At 39.7% G+C, this 21,508-nt stretch overlaps 1 protein-coding gene across 2 annotated transcripts; it reads left to right on the top strand.

Annotated features, from left to right (window-relative positions):
- Positions 1 to 3,378: 3,378 nt before the first annotated feature.
- Positions 3,379 to 20,488, top strand: RNF222 (ring finger protein 222). 2 transcript variants are annotated; one of them, XM_087924706.1, is made up of 2 exons: positions 3,379 to 3,719; positions 18,594 to 20,488. In XM_087924706.1, the coding sequence occupies exon 2, from the start codon at positions 18,627 to 18,629 to the stop codon at positions 19,302 to 19,304; it is 678 nt and encodes a 225-aa protein (XP_087780832.1). In that variant the 5' UTR covers positions 3,379 to 3,719; positions 18,594 to 18,626; the 3' UTR covers positions 19,305 to 20,488. The 2 variants fall into 2 exon arrangements, with proteins under 2 accessions (XP_087780832.1, XP_026551866.1); XM_026696081.2 differs by lacking the exon at positions 3,379 to 3,719 and adding an exon at positions 17,444 to 17,732.
- The last annotated feature ends 1,020 nt before the right edge of the window (positions 20,489 to 21,508 follow it).

Genomic DNA, 21,508 nt, shown 5'->3' with positions numbered 1-21,508 from the left:
AATTGTTTCTTTTTTATTTTCCTTATATGTATCCATTTCAAGTATCCATAACTATGTTTATACTTATACCTGTTATCTTATAATTGCTTGACTAAATAAATAAATAAATAAATAAATAAATTGTATCAGCTCTGCCATTCCATTAGACTATTTCAGTGATGTGGAGAGGGGGAATCTGCTGCTTGGGTAACAGTTTATCCTCCATATTAAATTACCCAGGCCTCGGGCTCTGGAGAGGACACTCCAGCTTTGCATACTGCATTGAAACAACACGAAAAGTGGCAGTTACCGGTTTTATAGCACGATACCATAGTCTCTTGAGACTGAAGGATGCCAATTCTTCTTCTGAATCCCTGAGGCTGGGCTCCGGAACGAGCCCTAAAGCTCGGAAGACATAACCTGTAGTCCCGTTGACCGACCCAGATTGTATCCTGCAACACTATCCTGGGACACGTAGAGTATATTCACCTTTCTTCATGAATTTTGGAAAGTTTAAAGGCAGATTTCTGAGAACTGGGAGTGAAATAGAGATTGAAATAAGAAATTGTATCTGTAAATAATTATTCTGATGAAGACAGCATGCAGTTATCATGAACATCCTCCCTTATCTCTTAATTATGCTCCCAAAGTTTTCCAAGGCAGTAGTGGGAGCTGCTTCAGACCGGTTTGCCTGTACCAGTAGTTCTGACCCTGGCTGGGCCCACCCACCTGCCCTGGTGCTATCCCCGTCCTATATATCTCACTCTCTGGCTCGCTCGCCCAGCCCATGCAGCCCAGTTGATTTTTGTGCCTCGCCAGCTCTACTCACCATGGCTGCCACACACATGAAATCACGCTCACATTTTCGGTTCTGCACTAGGTGAACCGGTTGTTACATTATGTGCAGCCCACCTCTGTTCCAAGGGCAAATAGACTGATGGGCAAGCAGAAATTAATATTTTTAACCACTAGAAGTGCCTATTTAAAAGTAGCTTGCCAACCCACTGAAATTCAGTCTTAGATGTCAGGATGCTCCAATACTAAAAGATCCGAATTAACATCCTTTCCATCCAAAAACTCTTATGAAAAGTTTAGGCCAATTTCTGCCTTTCAGTGTAATCCATCTCCTAGGGTTGCATTCATGCCAGTTTTGGAGGGGTGTTGCAAAGTACACTTTGTATGCCCATCGTTAACCCTGGAGGTTAATATAGGTAATCCTCAGCTTATGACCAGAAATGAGCCCAACATTTCTGTTGCTAAGTGAAACATTTGTTAAATGAATTTTGCCCCATTTTAACAACCTTTTTTTTTGCCACACTTTGTACGTAAATCACTGCAGTTGTTATGTTAGTGGCATAGTTGTTAAGTGAATCTTTCCTCCCCATGGACTTTGCTTGTCCAAAGGTCATAAAAAGAGATCACATTACTTCGGGACACTGCAACCGTCATAAATTTGAGCCAATTGCCAAGTGTCCAAATTTGGATCACATGACTATGGGGATCGCAGTGATTGTAAATGTGAAAAATGATTTTAAGTCACTTTTTTCAGTGCCATTGTAACATTGAATGGACACTAAATGAATTCTTGTACGTCGAGGACCTGTAATGGTCCCAGCATTTACCTGTAGTCCACGTTTTCCCTCCCACAATGCTTTTCACATAGTAATACAGCATAAGACAATACAGTATCACCAAATCAAAAATAATATTACAAACAGTAGAAATATAGCATCTTATTACAGCAATAAATGTAGTAAATGTCATCTCCTATAAACTAGGTGTATACTGTAATTAATAATCTGCTCCCAAGGTGGATATAGCCGCATGATGGCAGAGATAAACACAGAATCTTGGACACCATAATAGGAATTTCCCAGTTTCCTAGAAACATAGAAAACTGATGGCAGAAAAAACCTAGTGGCCTATTGAGCCTACCCTTTGACTCTCTTTTTTAACTTTATTTTATTTTTAAATTTTTGTTGGATGATGGACATGTGTTTATCCCAGGCATGTTTAAACTCAGTTATTGATGACTGACTGACTACCTCCGCTGGAAGTTGGCTTCAAGTTTCCATTGTTCTTTCTGTCAAGTAATCCTTTCTAACGTTACTTTTGAACTTCCCTTCCCCTGTCAGTTTAAGGTTACGCCCCTGGGTTCTTGACTTTTGCTTACTAAAAATAATTTATAATGAATTATTTAAGGTGGAACTTTTTAAGTATAAGGAATTATTTTTGGCCCAAGTTGTCATTTTTTTTTTTTAGATAAGCTGTCAGCTGATGTGCCTGCTGCTATCTTTTTTCCATTCCTTTCCCTGCCTCTGCATAACGCATGGATTATTGAATACAATGAGTTCAATGAGAGGAAGGCAAGGAATTAAGAGAGTAGCTTTCAACCCTTTGAGGAGATCAGGTCAGGAAACAGACACCACATGAACTAGTGGAATTCTATTGTTACGGGGTTAGCAAGAGAATCTTGAAAGCCTGACAGTTTTCTCCCCGCCCCCAATGTCCTTTTATACTAAGAGAATCACACACACACACACATACCTACCCCCCCACCCACACACACCCTTATACTAAAAAGAATCAAAGCAGGACAGTCTTGGAGGTGTTTTTTCTTACCCCTCCTGCTGTCAAGCTAAGTTTATGTTTACATAACAGTCATCAAATTTATTCTTTAAGGCCATCTCTGCATTCTGCTGCAGTGGTGAGAGAAAGGTTAAGAGGCATTGTTCCTTTTACACTGGGTGTGTGCCTAGAAAATGAAAGTGAACATGCTAGTGCCAACTTGCCATGGACATTTTGCCATGGGAGAACTCGACACAGGATAATTCAACAATTCAATTTAATTATTTAAAATAATTAAAACATTTTATTTTTTTGTCATTCATGTTTCCATTTGCCCTGCCTTCAGCAACCTTTTTAAATGATTCTATTTCACCATCCCTTCCATATTAGTGTAACTCTTATCCCGTAGTGAGTTGTCCTGTGGTGAGTTGTCCATGGTGAGTTAACAGGATCGAGTTGTCCTAGACTCACCTGCGATGGAGTGGGTAGGGCTGGCTTCAAACAGGTCAAAAGATTTTCTCTTTGGGATAACCAAAAGACTTGTAAATGAGGGATAAAGCTCAGTTCCTCTCTGTAAATATCCTGAGGGAATTTGGCTACTGATCGAGAGAAAAAGAGGAGAACCCTGGAGGGGTGGATGCAAAGACACTGATTCTCCAGCACTTCATGATCTTCCAACCACAAGGGGGCAGTGAGGTGTTGAGAGAGTAAAGGATATATTCTGTGTCTTTCTTAGTCCATCACACGCTCTGCTAGTTTCTAAGAAACTGCTAATTGATATTTCTTCCTTCTGCTTTTCTTCTCTGGCATTTGCATTCAGAGTACATATCTTTTGACTCTCTTCTACAACGTCATTAGGTGCAAGGCTTTGCCTATTGTGCACTCCTGTAAATAAATACCCTTTATGTCATAATTATAAAACTTGCTTCACTAATTATCGCTCAGGTCAGCTTCCCACTTTCAGGTATGCTGACGTCCACACCCAAGACTCAACCTCCAACATGAGGTTGGGTCATCCTTTTTCTATAGGAGATTTCTTCCCTGAGGCAAACATATTGCTAATCCAAGCAGACCTACTTTGGAGACAAATTGGAAATACTGGGGACACGGCATTAATCAAGACTGAGAGAGTCTGAAAGAGATTTTAAAAAGGAGGGAAAGGCTGGAGCCAGGTAACTGCATTCAAATATTACTTTTCTTTCTGGTAAAAGTGTGGCCAAAAAGTTGATAGTGCTGTGAGAACTTTCCAAGCTTTGTTTGAATTAGTGAAAGATTGGATGAATCCTGGAATAGCATATGGCAATTGTTCTGACTATAAATTAAGTGACTCAGGGTTCATGGTTTTGGCAATGTTACTTACACAAGTATCATTTTGCTGCATCAGACCTTTGCTCTCCCAGTCAGCAGCAGTGCAGCTTGAGACAGATATCTGCCCAATCTTAATTAAGATCATCCTTGGGTTGTTTCTAATATTATTTTCTTTCATCTTTTTTAAATTTCCTGTTGCTATATTAGAATTGCTATACAGTGGCTATTGAAGATGCCTTGATTGCCTCAAACTGGGATCCTTTTTCCAATTAGACATGCCTGATAGGTTTGTTTTAGTGCTTAAGATGTCAGTTTGATTTAGAAGAAAAGAGTTAATCTGTGTCTTTGACCTCTTGGCTTGATTATAATATTAAGGGGGTATAAACACTGAACTCTAAAGGTAGTACAGTTTAATGGTGTGGTAAACCAAATAACAAAATCCAGTGAAATGTATATTTTAATTTTCCAGTGTTTTGCTTTACTAAATCTGACATTTGGCTAGAGAAAGTGAATACTTTTCTTTTACTATTTTCTATTTACCTGTTTAAGAAAATGGGGGCAATATGTAAGATTTATTCATGCAAAAATGCATGAATAAACACTAATATCATCATGGAAGTAAGGTGTTTATTCAGTGAATTGTGAAAACAGTGTGATTGTGAAATCATGTAATAACCCAATGCCAGTTTTCTTGTTCTCAATGAATACAATTTTAAAACTGCTGCATGTGGTTTTGTGGATCAAAGAGACCAGAAGAAATTCTCTTAAAGACAATTAAAGCAAGTCGTTTTATCTGAAATGGTACAGGGTCTTCTGCTCAAGCAGGGGGCTGGACTAGAAGGCCTCCAAGGCCCCTTCCAACTCTAGTCTTCTGTGTTCTATGTTCTGTCCCAAGTCAGGCTGGTTCTATATTCATGTAAAAAATTGGGTTCCTGTGGAACAAAGGAAGTGCCAAACATTGAGAAAGGGAAGCTAGAAACAAAGCAGGTGACCAAGAGCATTCCACGGAGCTTCTGTAATGAGAAAGGATTTCATTTCAAAACTGAAACAACTGTTGTTGGCTTGCAGCCCATTTTGTAAGAATACACAAGAGGATTTTTTTTTTTTTTGGATTCAGTCATAACGTCAGTTCTGGTGTTGACTTGTTTTGCCTCTTGCTATATCGGTATGCATTATGACTAACCAGACATAGCCTAGGAAGGCTTAACAGAGCTGGGAATTCCCCCCACCCACCCCAGAATACCCAGATATACTGTAGGTAGCCTGATATATTAAACTGAGTCTTTAAAATAATTCTGTAAGCTGCCTTTTTAAAAAAAGACAATACTTTTTGGTTATATTTATCCAGAAATGTAGACTTAATTTTATCTTAGTACACAGTAAGTTAAAATATTGCATGCATGCTGCCTTACATCAAAATCACTCATAGAAATGGAGCAGTTGGTGCCAAATCTTTAACAAACTCCTGAAGTGTCCAGCGAAATAAAGGGATGTGGTGGCTCAGTGGCTAAGACATTTAGCTCATCCATCAGAAAGGTCGGCAGTTCAGCGGTTCATATCCCTTGTGCCGCGTAACAGAGTGAGTTCCCATTACTTGTCCCAGCTTCTGCCAACCTAGCAGTTCGAAAGCGTGTAAAAAAGGCAAGTAGAAAAATAGAGATCACTTTTGGTGGGAACGTAACAGTGTTCCGTGCACCTTCAGCATTTAGTCATGCCAGCCACATGACCACGGAGACGTCTTTGGACAGCGCTGGCTCTTCGGCTTTGTAACGGAGATGAGCACTGCCCCATAGAGCCAGAAACGACTAGCACGTAGGTGTGAGGGGAACCTTTACATTTACCTATTGCACCGGCCCCTAGAGTTGGGAACAACTAGCACATATGTGCAAGGGGAACCTTGACCCTGAGCTTAAAATGTCCAGTAAAGTGGCTATTGGCTATGCTGCCTGGGAATTCAGAGTGTTATACAAGTAGTCCTCAACTTGTAACCTGTCACTTAGTGCCTATTCAAAATGATGGTGGATTTTCCCAGACCTACTTACAATTCAGTTTTGCAGTTCTGATAGCCACCCCTCTCGCCATCGGTCCTGTGATCTCATTCTGGATGCTTGGCAACCAGCCTGCTTTTATGGCTGTTTGCAGCATCCTGAGTCATGTGATTGTACTTTATGATGCATGCTGGTTTATTTATTTATTTCTGGTTTCCAGCAAAAAAACAACCCTATTGGTTAAAATGATTTTCCTTAACAACTGCCTCGTTCACTTAATGGATGTTTGCAAAAAAGGTCATAAACACTGGTGTGGTCATGTGGCAACCCACTTAATGACCCACATAACTTACAACTGTAATTCCAGGCTCACTTATGTTTGTAAGTAGAGGACTACCTGTAGTTTAAAGCACACTAGGCAGGCTAGGGTCAAATCTGCCCTTTTTGTTTAACAGAGGTATGTCAAACTTGGCGGCCCATGAGCTGGATGTGTCATATGTAGGCCATGCCCATCCCAGCTCCATGAAAGGAAAAATGTCATGATACATCATGTGATGGCAATGTGATGTGGTGAGTTTGACACCTGTGGTTTAACAATGTGAACCAACCTGAGTTTTGCTCTCAGTTCAATGCATTTTCTATTCTATCTGTGGCAAAAGACTAAAAACCAAGAAGAAAAATGTAGGAAGAAAAGTCTTATTATAGTCTTTACAATGAGGTCCTTGCTGATGGATATAACTGTCTATTGGCACAATCAACACACTACTAGCATGATCAAGTATATCAAGGTAATATAGACAGTCATAATCTGCCCAGACAGTGTATTAGTAAGGAGCAGTGCCAGTTAGAAAATGAAGCCTAACTTTGAGCTGTTTTGGAAATCATAAACTAGGAAATCACAGATATAACTAGGTATCACGGATCAAAATAATCCACTTTTTTTCCAAAAGGTAATTTTATATGCCATGGTGGGAAGCAAAAGGAAGAGGTATCACAAAAGATTAGAGGTGATTTTCAATATGGCCATTACTTAAGGCTACCATATCTATGTTGTTAAAATTTGGAAGACAAGTAGAAGGCAGAAAAGATTAGGGGAAAAAATATTTTGCTGATATCTAAGGGTCTCCTTTGCAGCTCTGTAGAAATGGGTGGGCAGACTATATAAATTCACCAAATGGTTGAATTTACCACATAAATAAATAATCTGGTTGGAACATTACTTGTTCAAAAATGTGGATGGATTTCACTGGATAGAATTTAGAAAGATTAAATGGTGCTTAGGTGTAACACTTCTGCTGTTAGATTTTACCACTTAGCTGCTACAGTCTAGGATTCTTCCCTAGACTAATGGTGAGGTAAGTTGGTAATTTGCCATTCAGCAGTATCTCTAGAGAATCACACTTCTCAACTTTGACCTAGAAAAATTACAGCTATCAGATCTAGCTATAATAAGCATTATAAGTGTAATTAAAACCACAATAACTATAATGACCATTTGATGGAAGAAAATAATTTGTAGTTGCTTACAGTATATATCTCCCATAGGGATGGATGGGATTTTTGCCATCCAGATGGGACAGACTTAGAGAAATTCAAATACTCAATAATAATCAAAAACCTTCACTGACTTAAGACCAATGTTAAGACTGGTTAATTTTTTCTCAGGTTTTATATGCCAGAATATGAGAAGCTAAGGCTAACTCCCTTAATAAATGTATCCCATAATCATATAACAATGACTAATGTTAGTGTTTACAAGTTGTGTTTTCTTACAGTGCATCATCTTCACCCTGACATTTCTTTGGTCTCTCAGCCACAAAGCTAGATGGGGATGATGGTCAGTGTGACCGACACAAAAATGGCCCACAGTCTTATTTTGTATTGCCTTAAGAATCATCTGAACCTTACTACTTGAAAATATGACCTACCCCCAAAACAAGCCCTAGCCCGATTTTCACACCTGCACCTTATAAGCCCTACCCCCAAAATAAACCCTAGTTAAGCCCCACCCACCATCAGATGGAGTGAGGTGCAGGCATAAAAATCAAGCTAGGGTGGGGTGGGGGTGTGGAGCTGCTCATGCACCCCACACCCACATACCTTAGGACTGTGGTAACCAGGCCTCCCATGCCCTGACACCTGTCACGCTGCTGCCCGACTTCTTCTGCAGCCATTTGTGGCTACTCATGGCCTGAAGCCAAGTGATGCATCATGCTGGTGGTGCCGCTCATGGCAGAACGTGGTGAGGCTCATCACATCAGAGCCTCTACTCGCATGCACAACAGCACAACACGCCATGCAGCCTCCTGCCACGAGTTGTGGCACTGATGCGACAAGCCATGTTGTATCTGGCTGTGAATGGTCACAGAAAAAGTTGGGCAGCAGCACGACAGGTGTCAGGGTATGGGGGGCATGGCTGTGGTGGTCATAAGGTAATCAGGTAAGACATTCCTCCCAAAATAAGACGTGGTGCTTATTTGGGGGCCAAAAAGAAAATAAGACTGGTCTTAATTTGGGGGAGACTTGGTATATTGATAAAAGAATCATCCTGTAAAGTGATCCAAATTTATGTTAAGGTCTGACTAAAGTAAACTAGGGTAGTGCTTCTCAACATTTTATGCACCACAGACCCCCATTAAATAACTTTTGTGGTCACAGATCATGGTGCGGACCCCCCCCTGTGATGACATCATTCCTCCCCTAGAGGTCTGTGGACCACAGGTTGAGAACCACTGAACTAAGATCAACCATGATCAGAGATAGGATACTTGGCTGAGGGCCCTGTTTATATAACATATATAATTTGAATTTGTAAATTGGTTGGAGAAATGGTGACTCTCCATATGTTGTTAGGCTCCCAGTATGTCACATCACAATCCATTCTTGGTTTGACTGCCCAGGAATTCAGGAATATTTGGAGAACCACTGACTATCAGAGCTTACTATAAAAGATCATATATGCAAAGTAGGTTTCACTGTTACCTGAGGGATCCCTTCATCTACAGAATGTTTCTCACTATTTTATCGATACCTAAGACTTGAAGAAGAAGATTCAAACTCTCTCATAAAAATGTGCTAAGTGCAGTGACATGAGACAATGTGCCTGTCAAGGCACGGTATTTTGAGGTTTTCCTAACCTGCTTCTCCTAGGGGTATTTCTATTACAGGTCCTATCATCCCCATTTCTTGCTGGCTACAGATTTGGGGTCTTGTGCTCCCAACATATCTGAGAAAAAAAAATCAGGCTGGGACAGCTGGAGCAAACATCTTCATATAACATCAGCTGGTGAATTGTTAGTAACTTGTTTGTCTGATTTAATTGTGTCCCTCAAAGTTGCAAGTGTGCTAGCCAGCAATGAGGTGGAGTCTATGCATTCACACTTTGGAGGATGGAAACATAATCCAATCTAGGCAGTTGAATCAAGGTACATGCTTGACCTGCTAAAGCATCAGGTTTCCACTGTTACTAGAGTAGCAGGAGCTGACTGGCCTGTTTGGCCAGAATTTATATATAGATGGGAAGGTGAGTTCATCATTTCAAAATGACCCAGTTCTCACTGGAGTTGTAGTTCTCTGGCTGGACTGCACCATTTTGGACTGCAGGTGATATTTACAAAACAAAAAGGCCATTGGCCCTGCCCACATAAAAAAATTCCAGTGATACATAAAATTGGTATGTCAGGAGGATGTTTCTAATTTAATCTCTTCCTTAACATGCTTGTTCTGTATGAGCTAAATTATGAATGTGTATGTATATATGTATGTGTGCATGTATGTAGATTTTTCTAGTGGCACAAATTGGGAGACTGGGCAAGTTTGGAAGGAATTTATATAGAAAGGAGGTCATGGGAGAAACATTTTTAACCTCTTCCCAGTTACTTTCAAATTTAAAATGAAAGAGAAGAAGGTCCAACCTCTGTTCTCTCTTGACTCTAGTGGTCTGGCATATAAAAAGTTTCACCCTATGAAAACACATTTTCATTTCTGAACCTATAACTTAGGACAATTCACACAGTTGCTTGTACTTTCAGTGAAAACTACAATGTGTTCCTTAGATGTGTCGGTCTACAGTTTCCAGAAAACCCTGTTGCCATGGTTGCTAATTTTTAGGATTAAAGTTGGAAGTACTGTAGGTGGCTGAAAGTTGGATTATTAACTGAGTGGCACTTAAAGTAAAAGTAGGTGGTGCCTAAGAATCACACGTTCATAATATGAGATGACTTAGCAATGTAGCTCTTACTAGGGTAGAATATGTCTTTTTCGTGGCTCTGTACATAATTTGAAATTTTAGTAGGCCGTGATAGATCCAATTTCTCACCTAAGGATAGTTGGCCTAGGACAGTTTTTTTCTTTTTGCTCATTTTAGTTTTTCCCATAAAATGGAGTCGACAATGATGCAGTATCTCTTCTAGTACCTCCCAAATATTAATTCTACAAAATGGGCACTGGCATTTCTGGATGTTACTACTTCAAGCAATTGATGAGAGATAGCCTGTTATTTTTCATATAAAAATGTCAGATGCATTTAAACATGATGTACATTTGGCAGGACCCCAAGAAAGGGACTTCTCAGTGGTTGCTATTTCTCTATGAAACAACATTTCCCCTAAGCATGGTTGGCCCTCACCCTGTTGCTTTATCGAAAGGCCCGTGATGACCCAGAGTATATCAGAAATATAACAAAAACCAAAACATAATTAAATAAAAGTCCTTTAATGCCTTCAACTTGGCTTCACTGTTTAATTATTCACAGTGGAGGAGTAAACTATTTTCAAAATAACATTTCAAAGGAAAGAAACACAGTTTAAATTCAAAGAACCAATAACAAAGCAAAAACCAAAAACAAACCGCACTGAATAAAGTTCCATGACAGACCAGGATAGATAATTGCCAACTTCAGGAAGATAACCAGGTAAAGTCCGTTGGAAGAACACCAACCAAGGTAAACCTTCTTTAGGAATAAAACCAGGGGTGGGATTCTACAGGTTCGCACCTATTCTCTAGAACCGGTTGTTAACATTCTAAGCAGTTCAGAGAACTGGTAGTTAGAAGAAATTACTGGCCTAATCCTGTAAGGAAGGCAGGAAGGAAACATTCTGGTGTTGCTTACAGAAACTTCCTCTCCGTTAACCCTTGTTACATTCTTGGCAAGACTAGACTTCCTGTCTCAGGAACTTCTCTGGAGGTTTTTTTTTCTCCTTTGCTGGTACTTTGCTTGTGTGGAGTGACCATTCAAAGTTACAATGGCACTGAAAAAAGTAACATGACCATTTTTCATGCTTACGACTGTTGCGGCATCCCCACAATCATGAGAGGCCAAGCGAGGATATGCGTGCCTCAATGTGAGTGATGTTGAGTTGGCCACACCCAGACAGTCACATGACCACCAAGCCATGCCTACCAACTAAGCCACACCCACAGATCCAGTTGTTAAAAAAATTGAATCCCACCCCTGAATAAAACACTAAATAGTCTCTAGCGTCTGTTAGCACTCAGGTCCAAACTCTTATGCAGATCTCATACCTGAGTAGACCACATTTTACCCTGATCCTCTCCTCCCTGCGTGCCCTAGGGTGGATAGGGAATGGGCCTGGATCCTCCTCTGACTGCTCAGAGTCAGTCTCCACCAGGGCATGACAAGGCCTAAAAACATAGTTTTGTCAGTGGGCCGGGGAATCACAAATGGAGAAGGAATCGTTCAAATGGCTGATTTGATTGTGTTGTTGCTGCCATGGGAGACTGCGTATTTTCATGTGGTTGGTTTTTAAATGTTGTAAGCTGCCCAGAGTCACCTATGTACAGATGAAACTCAAAAAATTAGAATATCGTGCAAAAGTTCATTTATTTCAGTAATGCAACTTAAAAGGTGAAACTAATATATGAGATAGACTCATTACATGCAAAGCAAGATAGTTCAAGCTGTGATGTGTCATAATTGAGATGATTATGGCTTACAGCTCATGAAAACCCCAAATCCACAATATCAGAAAATTAGAATATTGTGAAAAGGTTCAATATTCTAGGCTCAAAGTGTCCCACTCTAATCAGCTAATTAAGCCATAACACCTGCAAAGGGTTCCTGAGCCTTTAAATGGTCTCTCAGTCTGGTTCAGGAGGAATCACAATCATGGGAAAGACTGCTGACCTGACAGTTGTGCAGAAAACCATCATTGACACCCTCAATAAGGAGGGAAAGCCTCAAAAGCTAATTACAAAAGAAGTTGGATGTTCCCAAAGTGCTGTATCAAAGCACAAAAATAGAAAATTATGTGGAAGGGAAAAGTGTGGAAGAAAAAGGTGCACAAGCAGCAGGGGACAGAATTATCAGGAAAAGGCCATTCAAAAGTGTTGGGGACTTTCACAAGGAGTGGACTGAGGCTGGAGTCAGTGCATCAAGAGCCACCACACACAGACGGATCCTGGACATGGGCTTCAAATGTCAAGCCCCTCCTGAACAACAAAACAACGTCAGAAGCGTCTTACCTGGGCTAAAAAAACCCAGAACTGGTCTGTTGCTCAGTGGTCCAAAGTCCTCTTTTCTGATGAGAGCAACTTTTGCATCTCATTTGGAAACCAAAGACCCAGAGTCTGGAGGAAGAATGGAGAGGCATACACTGCAAGATGCTTGAAGTCCAGTGTGAAGTTTCCACAGTCTGTGTTGATTTGGGGAGCCATGTCATCTGCTGGTGTTGGTCCACTGGGCTTCATTAAGTCCAGGGTCAACACAGCTGTCTACCAGGAGATTTTGGAGCATTTCATGCTTCCTTCTGAAGACGAGCTTTGTGGGGGTGCTGACTTCATTTTCCAGCAGGACTTGGCATCTGCCCACACTGCCAAAAGTACCAAAACCTGGTTCAATGACGGTGGGATTACTGTGCTTGATTGGCCAGCAAACTCTCCTGACCTGAACCCCATAGAGAATCTATGGGGCATTGCCAAGAGAAAGATGAGAGACATGAGACCGAACAATGCAGAAGAGTTATTGAAGCATCCTGGTCTTCCATAACACCTCAGCAGTGCCACAGGCTGATAGCTTCCATGCCACACCACATTGAGGCAGTAATTGCTACAAAAGGGGCCCAAAGCAAGTCTTGAGTACATATGCATGCTTATACTTTTCAGAGGTGCGATATTGTTTTATGTACAGTCCTTGTTTTATTGATTGCATGTAATATTCTAATTTTCTGAGATTGTGGATTTGGGGTTTTCATGAGCTGTAAGCCATAATCATCACAATTATGCCAAATCACAGCTTGAACTATCTTGCTTTGCATGTAATGAGTCTATCTCATATATTAGTTTCACCTTTTAAGTTGCATTGCTGAAATAAATGAACTTTTGCACAATATTCTAATTTTTCGAGTTTCACCTGTATGAGTTGGCCAGCCTTATAAATTTGTTTAATACATACATCCTACATAGAGTTGTGTGAAGAGAAAGAAAATCCATACTAGATTTACACATTGCCCTTCCTTTTCAGACATTAGCTTTTAGGATGATGTTACGTGGGCTGCATTTAAAGCTAAAATGCTTCACGTATGCTCTCAAGTGGGAGATGCTAAGGAAGCTTATTTTTCAGAGCAACTCATCTCGTGGCCCTGCTGAGAAACAGCCAGAAAGAGTTTCCTCATAGTAGCAGATCCAGTCTGGTCCAAAAAGTTATATTTGGCCCATGACTCATTGACATCAAAACATGAATAAATGCGCTCACACTCCAGAGTTGACCTTGCTTGTCATTATTCCAAAGTAATCATTGTAAGGTGATGTGACTCTCTGATGTGGAGTGCTCATCTTTACAGGAAGTCTAACCACCACAAAGAGCCCCGGGAAGTTGTCATTTCCTGTGATGGCACAATTGGGATCAGAGCTACAGTGGAGTTGGGAAGGAATGTTCATCCCCACTTCTTTCTATCCTACATTCATCTCCCAGCTGCAGCTATAGGGAGTGTGTATAAAAATGAAAGAGTTTTCATTTTTAAGCACATTTCCTTTGAGAGAGTCCCGAGAAAAATACAGATTTTGTGGGAATCCTCTAGACAACTTATCTCATACTGACAGCAGAAAGAGAGGATTCATTCTCTTTCCTCCTATATTTGGAGAACACCTTTCCCCAAGGAGGTTAGTTTAAACCAGTCCCCCCCCCTCCCCAATGGGCAATTTTAAGACGTGTGCACTTCAACTCTTGGAACTCCACTGCAAGGTGACATCAGTTTGGGTAAGATTAAATCAACACAAACTCATCAATATTTTGAATAATAACTTTGTCTCTCTAATCCTAGGTGCTGAATTATGTATTTGGATGACACATCACTCTTGCCGCCACCCTCCCAACATATACACCTTAAACCAATTATATACACTGTATGAATATAATGTCTTTGTTTCCATAGCAAATAATAGACATGAAGGAATGGGCATGAGACTGGGTGGAAATATGATTGGATAGTGTACATTTGGCACATATTAAAACATTATTAGATGTCAAGGATACTTTGTGAGCATTTGTAATGTGAAATTCTTCTCATCTGCTCTATGTGAGAATGGTAAACTACATTGTGGTCATATTCCAGACCTATAAATTGCTGCATTAAGGTTCTTGAAATATATTTTCATAGCAAATCGGTTAAGGGAACACTGAAAATTATTCCTGCAAGCATTGAGAGAATAAAACAGATTTATACTGCGTACACAATGTTCAGTTTATGGTTTGGGGAAATGGATACAGTATTTTATTCAATAGGATTAAAATGAGACCTGTAAAAAGTAGCACAGGGAACACATATTTTCCACAAATGCCATGGTAATCCCAACCCATATTTAATTAAAATTAACAAATCAAAATAGATCAGCTAGAAAAATATCTATGGATCTTTTCTTGAGTCAAGCCATACACTTTGGTTCTTCCATGAAGGATGGCACCACCACACAACAGTTGTTGTCATTGTGCAACTTCTTATTGACATAAAAGAGTCAGAATGACACTTGCTAAGACTTCATTCAACTTTGATTTCCTTTATTATCTAAAGTGTTGCTGTGTTTTGACTTTTCCTGGGTTTAGATTTTAGTAATATTGCAACACAAAGAATAGAAACTATTGTCCCACTTTAAAAATCTTCCTAGATGGCTAAAATTGGGACAGTGTTTGTTTTCAGTAGTGACAAGAAACAAAAAAGAGTGACAGTTGTAGCATATGAATTACTTCACCATTGTTCATTTATGAATCATATTTATAAAATCCTAGCAGTGTCACAATACTATCAAGAAGATCATGGCTAGATTGTGTTGGCGGGATTGTAAACATATGAATACTTATTGTCATCTTTGGTCACAATGCCCAGTTAATCATTCTTTTGGTAAATCCTTCATGAAGAAATCAAGAAAAATCACTCAACAGACTTTCACAATCAATCCTGCTGTTGCTTTATGATTAATTTTCCCAAGTATAAAAATTAATGCAATACAAATAATTGATTCAATTCCTGTTGTCAGTTGCTGCAGAAACCTGGAAAACTAATTTTTCGTTGGCTTAGAAGTATTTAAATATATGAGATTTCATTTTGGCTGAAAAATTAACCTAATAGTCCCCCCCCCCCATCAAAAAAGTCAACAAGCTTACTACAATGATTCATAAGGTATATTGTCAGTCTTTTCTAATAGATTGCTTTTACAAATGCCATTCTGGATAAAAATATTAAAATTCATATTTCAAATGTATGCAATCTTCCTTTGCATTAAATATGTTTCCAGATATAAAATATATCAAAGTGTTGGGTAGGAATGGAAGTGATGTTTTTAATTTGCTGCTGCTTTTTCTTTATGTTTGTTTGTTTCAGTACCATGTTGGATTAAAAGGTTGGGCTTGAAAAGGCTCTCTTTCCTGTTTAAAAGGATTTAGTCCCCAAATTATCTTAACCCTACATCTGGTGAAGCGTATGTATTATGGGCTGGAGACTAACTATCAAGCAGAAAAAGTCCTGTTAATTTTTGTTTATTACGATGTCCAAAGAACCAAATTTAGGAATATAAAGTACATGGAGCGGTGCTGTGTAAAAATTCCCTCCACTTATTTGACAAAGATTCCATGTTCTTTCCAAAATCCTGTTCAAAGGACTGTCCAAATTCATCCATTGGCCTTGGCAAAAAAATGGCAGTTTTTACCACATCTTAGAACATGCCAATCTAAATGTGGATGACCAAGTACCTGAAACCAGGTCTCATTTAATGTCAAGATGGGAGGAGATACCTCCTAATCTTCAATAATTTCATTTATTGTTTTGAATATGAAATGTTTTCCAAGTTTCCCAATCAGTAATTCTTCCTTAACTTAGGAGGATTTAATTAAGGCACAAAAGTTCAAGCAATTATTTTACTTATATAAATACAGTAACTTGAGCCAATTGGTCAATCCATTGGGCAAAGACCTGCTGCATTCTAGAGCAATTGAAGTTCCTGAACTGTATATACAATTTAGTACATCATGATAAACTATGGTTTATTTAACCATCATGATATACTGAACAGTCATAACTGGCTACATTTATCATCTAATAGTAAGCCAGCCAAACCTATGATTTACACACACACACACACACACACACACACAAACACACACACACACACGTTCATACATATTCCACTAAGCTTGGTTATTTGCTTGCAGACATTTCATTAACTTCTCTAGATAACATCAGCCCAGCACTGGTCTTATTACCTGATTGGATAATGAAAAGACTGGAAGTAAACAACCAAGCTCAGAGAGTGCCAAGAACTTCATAGGTCAACCCTGATCTATAGATCATCTATTCTTTTGGAACATCCCACCAAGTCAGGTCCAACACATTACATATGAACTTCATCCATGTCTTTAGAACTGTTGCAGGCAATATACCTGATGCAGTAATCTGCTTTGTATTGAACCCCAAATCAGTGACATCAGAAGTCATTTACTTTCAGAGGATTCATGCAGTTTTTCAAACTCTACTAAAAAAAATCTGTGATTTTGTATCTGGGCTCTTCTTCATGCTTCCCCAAATATCAAACTAACCTTTCTATGGTCAATACATCTTAGTCTTTCAGGACTAAGATCCTGAAAATTTATGTATTTATATATCAAATTTGGAGGCTGCCCATCTCACTCAACAGAGCAACTCTGGCCAGGGTACAATTAAAAGATAAAGATCGTATAAATATTATATTCTTCTAGAAGGCAATTAAAACAGGAATAGAATAATTAAAGTTAGAAACTAAAAAGTGGGAGGAGGGACATCAAGGCACTAACCAACCCCAAGATTACTAATGTTGATTAATTAAATTAACGATAACTGCTTCCATCTGAGTTTTTGCACCCCAGAGATCTTACTCTGTGTAGACTTTCCTTTTTTTTATAGCTCTCCAATAAGTCAGAAATAAGCAAGTTTAAGGTACAATGGATCTAAGTAAGTTAGTTTTAGTATACTGTATTACAGCTAATGGGCATGGTACAGCAGGTCCCCAAAAATGGTATCATCCTGCTGACTCCTCCTCCCCAAGTCCCAAACAGAGAAGGAGAAAACTTCAGTTCACAAACAAGTTCCTCCACATTCACTCCTTGGGAACCTCCCTTCAGGTCACTTGCTCTTCTTAAAGATCTGGTGCAAGACGCAACACAGTTCTAATGTGTGCCACCCAGCAACCCTCTCTAGTTATATAGGCAAGCTGATTTCTAGGGTGCTGCCTGGGAAGATCAGACCTAGAACGGTTGAGTCCATGGAAAGGTGCTTAGGGATGGCTTGGTGCCTGGGAAGAATATATTTCTGAGGACATTCTTCATGGGACATCACTGGAGCCTCAAAAAACGATCTCCTTTAAATGATCTTCATGGATGAAGCATAGCTGAGCATCTTTTGATATGTATGTATGTTACTATGTAACACATTGGTGTCACACCAACCAAATAATGCAGTACTATATTGGGGGTAGCTAATGTGTATTTTATCCTGCATTTTTTTTAAAAAATGTTGCAGTTTGAAAGGTGGTGCTGGTAATTTATATTATATTGTTATGTTGTTGATTGTTAGCTAACTTGGATATAGGAAGAGATGGGTTACGTGAAACTATTTTGGCTGGCAAGTGAGTTAGAAAATTGTGTGTGTGTGTGTGTGTGTGTGTGTGTGTATAACAATCACAAACAGAAAGGTTTTAAAATTAGATTAATGAAATACGGTTGATGTGACTCCTACCCATGAATTTAATGACTTCCCTGTTTTGCCAGTTTGGTAGGGCTGTAAGGGCTACGTACAAGGCTTTGTGGGACCAAATACTGTCCCAGGTTACATTAGGTTGTACAGCCTTGTCTAAATAGCACCTCTGTGGATCCACACATGGGTAGAACAGGAAGCCTCTGGGTTTGGGACAGCAGTTCCTCCCAACTGCTTGGAATGAAGTCTTGTCTTACATTCACATTTTATTTATTTGTTTGTTTGTTTGTCAAATGTACAAGATAACAAGTATAGATATGAACATAAACATGAACAAAGGGAGTAAATACAGATAAATGGGGACAGTAAGACAGGGACGGTAGGCACGCAGGTGTACTTACGCACGCCCCCTTTAAGGACCTCTTAGGAATGGGGTGAGGTCCAGGGTAGACAGTTTGAGATTGAAGCTGTAAGGGGTTGAGGCTGTAACAATGGAGTTGGGTAGGGCGTTCCATATTCTTCCTCACTCTGTAGCTGTTTGATTACAAAACTGTTTGCTTTGCTTTTCATCCAGCTTGGTTCTCAGAAGTGATCAAAGAGGGCAGGGATGTCTCAGAATAACACTAGCAAAGAAGCTCCTGCTGCTGCCACCCTGGGGGAGTGCCCTGTGTGTTACGAAACATTTCAGCCTCCAAAAGTGTCCCGCCGGATGCTGAGCTGCGGCCACACATTTTGCCATGACTGCTTGGTCAAGTGTCTGCTGTCCCAAGAAGAAGGCCACCTGCAAAACACCCTTACGTGTCCCATCTGTCGCTTTGTGACCTTTCTCTGCAATAAAAAGGACTGCTGGCCTTCCAAGACAGCCCTGAGTCCATCCTCTTTGGAGTTGCCTCTCTCCCCTTCCTCGTTGCCACTCCCCTGTAGAGTGCTACCCGGCTCTGCAAATACTTTGGTGGTTCCTGGCCATTTCCTCTTGCCACTGCACAATTTTGACAGATGCCAAAGTTTGCAGAGGTATCCTACTGTGGACTCCGTTGTACGGCCCAGTGGCCTGGAACATGAATCTCATATCTTCATTATTACTCAGTGTGGAATGCCGCTAATTGAAGAGGACTATATTACCATAGCTCAGGATCACGCTGCTCCTGAATCAGAGGAATCACAAACATGTCCTGGAATGGGCTGCTTCCAGTCACCTATTATGATGGCCGTTTTCCTTATCTCTGCTGTTGCTCTGTTGGGAGCTGTACTTCCCTGGCTTTTGCTGGTGAGAAATAATGAATGAACACGTTGGGTGAATCCTTCCATTTCCAAGCTGGGACTATTCCATGATGAAGATTGCTCGTCGCTACCTGTACAAGTATGGATGCCCAAATGTTTTCAGGGTCCAGATGGATGGGAAGTCTATGAAGGAACTGAAAATTGCAGAAAATGGTATTAGTGTTATTCTTCCCTTGTCAGAGTTAACAGTATCCTTCCTTCAGAGATGCAAGGAAGACCACCAAGAGAAATGGTTGATCCTTATACTGAGTAACTTCCATTACTATTGCATCCTCTTGTTTGATTGTATTGGTCTTCAACTCCATGACATCCAGGCAACAGGTTAATGGCTGTGCTAGTGATTATTGATATTGTAATCTGATCTATTTGGACAGTGCTGAGGTGAGGGAGGATATAGGAAGGCAATTATTCATGATCTTAGTTATATGGTAACTGCTTATCTGCCCTTCCTCTGAGTTGCTCAAAGCTTTATGAAAGTTCTCCAATTCCCAATGAGGTCAGATCAGATTGGAGATAGAAATATTTCTCAAGTTTATCTAATAACATTCCTTGCTGTTCCAGAATCTTTCCTGTCAACAGTCTTTATATGTCATTTGCCTCTAGAGGTCACCTTGAATCCTGTGCACAGGGAGATGGTCTTCACAAACAGTTCCGGCCTACTTAATTCCACCTTTCATTTGAGTGTCCACTGTAATTAAATAAACTATCCTGTTCAACAGAAGTTTATGGCAGCCTAGGCAGTAATGCAAAATATGGGCTTATTCCATTCAAATTCTAACTCTCCCATCAGATGGTTCTGCAATATTAACTCAAAGGGATTTTTATCCTGTAGACCAGCAAAGCCTATATAATCTACAAATATAATTGGGCAGAAATGATGTTTTGAGATGTTTCATTATGTTACCAGCATAGAAATTGCTTATTCTGTTCTCAAGGCAAAAGCACAGTGCAGATGTGACTAGTTGGGCTGCTGTTGAGCCAGGTCTGAGCAAGATATGCCTTCTGTACAATGCTGTATTGCCAATGATCACTTCTTATGCTGTGGTGGGCTACCTACTGCTGTACTACATGTGTAAAGTATCAGTCATTGTGATATTTTAAAGCTAGATTTATATTATTTTTGTAGCTTCTGAGTTTTGTTTTCTACTTTTGATAATTGTTACAACTAAGATTAATAAAATAATTCCATTTTGGCTGCAGCTTTAGCAGATGGTCTACTTTAGTTTTCAAGAGCAGTTTTACCAAATTGTCTTTTCTTTATTCCAAAGCCTATTATTGTCAAAGTCTTTCCTAACCTGCCTAGATGGGAATTCCTTCTTGTGAATCTCACTGTTGAATATATAGTCAATAAGCGCCCCTTATGGGCAGTAAAGAGAACAACACATGTATAATTTCCAAAGTCAGCTTTCCCCACCCAGGCAAACTCCAGACTAGCTAGGAATCCTGGGAGTTGTAGTCCTAGTATGTTAGAAAGTACCAAATTTGGGAAGTCTGCTGGGGAACTGCACTGTGCATGTGTGTTGCCATCATAATGGCAGGTGCCACCAGGCAATTGAAGCCCCCCCCTCCTTTTTACATGCATGTGATATTTGTGGTGTATGTTGAAACGAAGTCGCCGTGGTGATCTAAGGAATTGTTCAGTTGTGGTTAGAATTGCAAATATTCAATTGCAAAATAAAGTAAAAACAAATTGAGGAGTTCATAGAACATACACAACTGTTATCCCAAGTCAAATATCTTACACTGATTCCCTAATACCATACATGTCCTTTTAAAAACAATGCAGTATTTTTAAAGGCTAGTAGTTCAGACATTCTGTAAAGAGTACTGTAAATATGAGTTACCCAGCAAATCCTGGGCTTCATCTTAAAACGAACATGAAAAATACCTTTAGAAACGCTAAAGTTTTCACATTTGGTAAGTTACAAGTTATCATTTGATGAATCAGAATATGTAACCTGGATGTCAAATGGTTGCCAAGAACTAAACTAGAGCTGGGGTGGGAAAGGTATAAATGGGATCTTCCAGGACTTTAAAAAGAATTGAAGAAGGAACATGCACCCCCAAATGGCTTCTGAGAGAATGAGGAAATTCTGAAAAGATGTTTTTTCAGCAATAACATGGTCCTGTATATCCATAAATACTATGAGCTCCATAGGGAGCAAAATCCTGCTACACCATTTTTTTTAAGAGGGGGAAAAGAAGTGG

The sequence above is a fragment of the Pseudonaja textilis genome, chromosome 2, assembly GCF_049901715.1.
Source record: "Pseudonaja textilis isolate UNSWEBS1 chromosome 2, rPseTex1.2, whole genome shotgun sequence".
NCBI classification, from domain to species: Eukaryota; Metazoa; Chordata; class Lepidosauria; order Squamata; family Elapidae; genus Pseudonaja; species Pseudonaja textilis.
Note: the sequence above shows the minus strand (reverse complement) of the source record. Positions and strands in the feature narration are given on the sequence as shown.